Below are 6,963 nucleotides of genomic sequence, written 5' to 3' on the forward strand. Positions count from 1 at the left end.
TAGATGGTTTTCGGGATTTTGAGCTAATGTTTGCTATTTTTGAGACCTAGAATTCAGTTGAAGACGATTGTTTAAGAAATTTTCACCCCAATCTTGAGGATAAGTAATTTCTACTTGATTTTGATTATATATCGCGATCCTCAAAGTATTTCTACACTTAAAACATGAAATTTTAAAGTGAATTTGAAGTTTTTGTCTACAACTTAAGAGAGTGTATTTTGGGGATTTGACCACCGATTTGGTTCCGGTTTTGGAACCTAATTATATATTTGGACTCGACAGGTTATGGGTCATCTGGATTTGGTATTAATTTAGGATTTTGGACACGCAAGTTTGAGTTGATTTTTGTTGACCTTTTGGTAATTCATCCAAGATCGAAGATTTATGGATTGGGATCACTTCCTATAGCATTGTTTGAATTCCTAGGATGATGATAGGCTTGGATTTGCATGATCGGAGGGCTAAAATGAGACTTTGACGCGATTTGAGGTTGATGACTAGACGAATAAGGTAAGTGTCTTTCCTAGCTTGGGTTTGAAGGAAGTTTTCCTAATAAATGATATTGTTTGCTACATGCAGGGGTGATGTATAATGGGGGTGACGAGTGTATATGCATGTGCTATGGATATTCATGCTGGGGAGTAGATTCTAGATTACTTTATGCCGTGTTTGATTGTGTGTTCTACTTGTTCTATCTTTTACTTGATTTAATTACTACGTGATCATAATAATCCATGCTAGAGATAATGTTTAGGTTAATAATACCTGATTTTGGCATGATGAACTATTCTTGAGATTGTTGATGCATTTGATTTAGTCGTAGTCACACATTTATTATGAACACACACTTGTACTTGTTATTCTTGTGTTATGCCTTAAACTGTGTATGGCCACTAAAGTCCCCTTATTCATGTTAGTGATCATGTCTAGGCCATTGATGCTAAATCAGACATATTATTCATTTGATGGGTAGATTACTTGTTGGAGTTGTAATCATACATTATATACATGCATAAATGATTCATCGCGATCATCTCTTATTCATATGCATACACATCTTCATATGGTACTCTGATATAGACAGGGATTATGGAACGTGAGTGTTCGTGCAGTTGAGATGATTGTGGCATTAGGTTTATATGGTGCAGTTATTGTGACATTGTTGTTGTTGTGGCACGAGGTCTCTGCTGTACAGTTATGGTGATATTGACATTATTATAGTATGAGAATTTTTTCGTGTAGTGCAAAAGTTTTATATCATACAATATGTGGATATGGATCCACCCCCCTAGAGTCACCCTCTCACGTTTCTCTCTTGATGGCGTACATGCTGATTATGAGAAACTGATAGGTTTCTGGTTGATTTTGATGTGGGATATGGTGTGATGAGTTATTGACATTAAAAGTTGAAGCTTTGACCATTCCAGTGAATCCTATATGCATGTTCATGCAGTTACATGCTTTATTCATACATATCTCCTATATATGCTAGTTGATGCATTTTACATATGCTTGGGACTTGTTAGTGGACTGTTGGACACTTTGAGAGTTCAAATTGATGTAAATAGAGAGTTATCATCTTACATTGACATTTTTGACTCATGTAAAGTTTTTCCATAAACATGTCATTTGGAAATTGATATGCAATTGGATCATAATCATTTATAGATACTTTACATTCATGTAAAAGTATTCGAGTAAATGCCACTTGATGTATATCTCTTTTGTATGCGGAATTGGTGCAAGTTGTATTTGGTTTGACCTGTTTAATTGGGAAAAGCATGCTTATTAGCTCTACTTCAGTTGTGCACCTTTATTATTGATATATGTTGTTCTATGATTCCTTCTTTGTATACTTCTCTGTATTGTACATGTTATTGAGCTTTATAAGTTATATAAAGTGAATATCTTTTGACTTGAAAACCTCATTAATACTTCGCTGAGGTTAGTCAAGACCTTACTGAGTAGATGAGATCAGTTGTACTCATACTACACTTATGCACCTTGCGTGCGGATTTTAGAGTTGAGATGTTGTGGACAACGAAGGCTATCTATCATTGATGATGCACGGGCAGTCTAGTTACAAGCTACCACTTTTTCTTAGTAGTTTAGGACTTATATTTCCGTTTAAGTAAATTTCAAATAGATGACATAACATTTTATTCATATCAGAGTTGTATTCACATTCTTATTCTTAGTCGCTTATATTTGTATTACCAGTCCTTGGGATAGTTGTATTCATTTTGTTATATGTTAGATGTCTTACCTAGCAGGATGGGTTAGGTGCCATCACGACTTGGTGGGATTTTGAGTCATGACAGAAAAAGGGTTTACTCGGTTGCCCAAGGTTGCTTTGTAGAGTATTCATATGTTAACCGAGCATTATTCATTTTTGAATGTTTCGCTATGTATTCGAGACTAGGATATAGTGGGTGACTCTCGAGAATGATTCCAGTGGGTTCAAGATCCAAGGTGTGGTATCTAAGGATTTTTGGATTTATTGTGTGGCTAAGGATTTGAGATTGGCATTGGATTGGAAAAGAGACCCGGAGTATTTCTGTACCATTATCGCTTCTGCTATGCAATGTGTGAAAGATGGGAAAAAACAACTTCAACTTCATTGAAAAGTTCTTCAGTGCAGGAATTTCGGGTTAAGGTACTTTTGGGTACATAAAGAGAGTAACGTGGCCTACAGATCTTATGATAACGTAGTTTCATGTTGAGATCATTTAGGAAGAGTTTTGGTGGAGGGCCATAGTGTATTGAGAAATAGAAGTGTTAACTTGGAGGCAGGTCAGGAGTAATTCGAAGAAGTTGGGTCAGTATTGCAGTGGCTTGGATCTGTACGGTAATAGAAATGATCGGTTCCTTTGGTGTGATAGGGCCTTACAGGTGCTTTTGTGGTAAGACTGTTGGGGTTTGACACTCTGTGTGACTTGCTTGATCTTGAGGGATTTAGTTCTGATGGCTTGGCTATGTGCAAATGGGTTTCGAATAGTTCACGATGGTATTGAGCACGACTTAAGGCTGATGACTTTTATAGGCATAGAAAGTTTGTTGTGTGTTGTGATTTTCTCCTAATTAGAGTTAAGTGGAAGGTGTAACGATCCAAAATCCCAACCCATGGGGTTGTAATGGCGCCTAACACTACTTGCTACTAAAGCCAACACACAATGATAAATACGAAAGAAAAGAAACCAACGATTAACGGAAAAAGATAATACATGGAAAAAAGTAACTCAGAAGCATGCATAATAAGTCCAAAGAACCACACTTACGTCCACCCATCCCAAGACGTGGAGTCACAAGTACATGAGCTACTATAGATTACTAAATACAATGTCTTCAAAGAAATACAATACAAGTTGTAAAGTAGAAGCAGTACAACACAAAAGGGAAGATGAATCTAAGGCCTGCGAACGTGTGCAACTCTACCTCGCTTCATCTAATTGGTATCTGCTAAATACCTCTCGGGACTTTGTTGGTACCAATGTTCGAATCTGCACAAGAAATGCAGAAGTGTAGTATAAATACAACCAATCCAATGTGCTCCGAACGTGTCAAGCCTAAACCCGACGAGGCTAAGACAAGATACATACAAATAAACCTATGCAGTTAAGTAATAAGAAATAACGAGATGACAAATAAAGTATCAAGTATAATAAGAGGATAACAACGAGTGAGAGAGGTAACACGTACATGAGTAAAGGAACATTAGATGGGAATGTAAAGGGAAGTGTTACTACGCAACCACAACTCATGGTTTTACAAGAACTATGAACGAAACCACAAAGCCAAGTCCTCAATCCGAATAGCATAATAAAGAATAATGAATCCAACAAATGGCACGATATCACCCTTCGTGATTTTACTCTCATCCTCACAACATAATATAATAGATAGCACGGAAACACCCTTCGTACCTATCCTCACTTTCTCTCAAGCACAGCAACACCCTTCGTACAATGATATTGATATATGAATAAAGCACAAAAACACCCTTCGTGCACAATTGCGATCCCTTACAAGCACGGAAAACCCTTCATGCATTTAACTCATTCACACAAAGCATCATATATAACATAACACCAAGAAAAGTGGGAAGCATAATCGACATCAAAGATAATATCTGAACATAACTCGCCATATGAAAATTTACCAACACCTTTACACCAATAACCAAATCATCTCTTAGGTTTGGCTGGCTACTATCAACGCTTTGTGGAGGTTTCATCTATTACAACTCCATTGACCAAGTTGACTCAAAAGGTGCTCTGTTCAGACGGTCTAACAAATGTGGGGTGAGATTTCAGAAGCTCAAGACTGCTTTGAGTATAGCTTTATTTTAGGTATTGCCCTTGGGATCGAGGATATATATTGTCTGTTGTGATGCTTAGCATGTTGGCCTTGGGAGTATGTTGATGCAGGACACTAGGGTGATTGCTTATATGTCGCGTCAGTTGAAGTCTTATGAGAAGAACTAGCCAGTACATGATATGGAGCTAGCATGTATTGTGCACGCGCTCAAGATTTGCGAGGTGGTGCTAAGGAGGTGACTATTGGTAATAATGGCATATTACGACTTCAGGGTCGGATTTGTGTCCCTAATATGGATGGCTTGAAGGAGTTGATTCTTGATGAGGATCATAGTTCGCGGTATTCTATTCATCCAGGTGCTACAAATATGCATTGTTACTTGAAGCAACATTATTGGTGGTGGAGGATGAAAAAGGACGTTGTTGGGCATATTTCACGGTGTATGAATTGTCAGTGGGTCAAGTATGAGCATCCGAGATTGGGTGGTTTGCTTCAATGTTTAGAGATACGAGAGTGGAAGTTGGAGTGCATTACTATAGATTTTGTGGTAGGATTGCCAGAGACTTTGAGGAGATTTGATGTTGTTTGGTTCATTATGGACAGACTGACCAAGTCTGCATATTTCATTTCGGTCATGACTTCCTACACTTTAGAGAAGTTGGCTTAGATCTACATTAGAGAGAATATCCGTTTGTATGATGCACCTCTTTATATCATATTAGACCGGTGCACTCAGTCTAGATAGATATTTGGAGAGCTGTTCAGCATGTGTTAGGCACGCAGGTGGAGTTGAGTACTGCATTTCACCCTTCGATGGATGGGCAGTCTGAGCGGACCATTCAGAACTTAGAGGATATATTGAGAGACTATGTTATTGATTTCGGAGTCTAGTGTGATCGGTTTCTACCTTTAGTGGAGTTTGATTACAACAACAACTACCAATCTAGTATCCAAATGTCTCTATATGATGCCTTATATAGGAGGCGATATCATTCTCCAGCTGGTTGGTTTGAGCCTGGAGAGGCTACATTGCTGGGCACAAATTTGATTTGTGATAATTTGGAGAAGGTGAATGATTCAGGAGTGTCTTCGTACTGTGCACTCCAGGCAAAAGAGTTATGCTGGTAGGAAGGTTTGTGATGTGGCTTTCCTGGAGGGTGAGAAGGTTCTTCTTCGAGCTTTGCCTATGAAGGGAATGATGAGATTTGGGAAGAAGGTCAAGTTGAGCCCTCGGTATATTGGTCCATTTGAAGTGTTACAGAGAGTATGTGAGGTGGCCTATAGACTTGATTTGCCATCCACCTTGTCAGGAGTTCATCTGGTGCTTTATGTCTCCATGCTTCGGAAGTATCATGAGGATTAGTCACATGTGTTAGACTTCAATTCTGTGCAGTTGGATGAGAAATTGGTTTATGAAGAATAGCTGATGGCCATTTTGGATAGGCAGGTTCGAAAGTTGAGGTCGAAAGAGATTTCATCAGTGAAGGTTCAGTGGAGAGGTCAACCTTTCGAGGAGGCAACTTAGGAGATCGAGCATAATATGTAGAGAAAATATCCTCATATTTTTGGCATTCCATGGATCATTCTAAACCCGTTCGAGGATGAACATTTGTTTTAGCGAGGGAGAATGTAACGACTTGGCCGGTCATTTTGTGTATTTGAGCCTCATTCCCCTGGTTGATGATTCCCAAATGTTATTTTGTAACTTATGGCAATGGTTTGTTTGGTTTTGAGAAAGTTAAGTGGGATTTGAGACAGTGTCTCATTTTGGAAGCTTAAGTTGTAAGAGTTGACCAAAGTTTGACTTTTGAGTAAACTCTTCCGGAATGATGATTTGATGGTTCCAATATGTTCGTATAGTGATTTTTTACTTAGGCGTATGTCTGGATTTGATTTCGAGGGTCTTAGAAGGATTTGGCTCTATTTGCCAAAAGTTGGCAATTTGAAGATTTGGAAAGTTCATAGGTTTGACCAGAAGCTGACATTGGAGTTATCGGGGTCCGACTGGTGTTCCAAGTCTTTAGATTGATTCATTTAGTTGATTGGAATTTGTGTGCAACGTTTGGTTGGAATCCGGAATGGTTAGGCATGATTCTGATGTGTTTGGAGAAGTTAGAATGTTTGGAACTTAAGAGATTCATTTTGATCGTCGATTCTTGGTTTTTATATTACTTGTAGTGTTTTGAGCATTTGGATAAGTTTGGGATAAGTATATGCACTTTTTGGTGGGATTAGATGGGGTCACAGGGGGCTTGGATGTGTTTGGGGTGGTTTTAGACAATTTCTCTTTATTTTTCAACTAATGTTTTCTAGTTTGAAATAGTGCTTCGCAAATGCGGAGCTAAGTCTCGCGATTGCGGAAAAGGAGGTAGGAAGGTGAGCTTTTTCTCAGTGCGTTCGCCACCAAGGCTTTGTGTTCGCATAGTGTAGTGGGCAGAAGGATCGCGTTCACATGCATGTGTAGATTGCCTTCGCGTTCCTGTGGATATTGCGGCATTCGCGTAGAGGCGGGGCCTGGCCGGGTAGTAGTTGTGTTCGCGTTTACAAAGAGAGGTCGGTTTCGCACAGGGTTGGCAGATTGGTTATCAGGATCGCAGGACCTCAGGCGCGATCTTGTAGGGTCATTTGGGCGGCAGAACCTTTGTG

The 6,963-nt window shown here is 39.1% G+C and overlaps 1 protein-coding gene across 1 annotated transcript; it reads left to right on the plus strand.

The window, feature by feature from the left end:
- The first annotated feature begins 4,507 nt into the window (after nt 1-4,507).
- Nucleotides 4,508-5,680, plus strand: LOC138896036 (uncharacterized). Its single transcript, XM_070180808.1, has 2 exons — nt 4,508-4,905; nt 5,425-5,680. The coding sequence occupies exons 1-2, from the start codon at nt 4,508-4,510 to the stop codon at nt 5,678-5,680; spliced, it is 654 nt and encodes a 217-aa protein (XP_070036909.1).
- The last annotated feature ends 1,283 nt before the right edge of the window (nt 5,681-6,963 follow it).

The sequence above is a fragment of the Nicotiana tomentosiformis genome, chromosome 7 (genome assembly GCF_000390325.3).
Source record: "Nicotiana tomentosiformis chromosome 7, ASM39032v3, whole genome shotgun sequence".
Taxonomy (NCBI): Eukaryota; Viridiplantae; Streptophyta; class Magnoliopsida; order Solanales; family Solanaceae; genus Nicotiana; species Nicotiana tomentosiformis.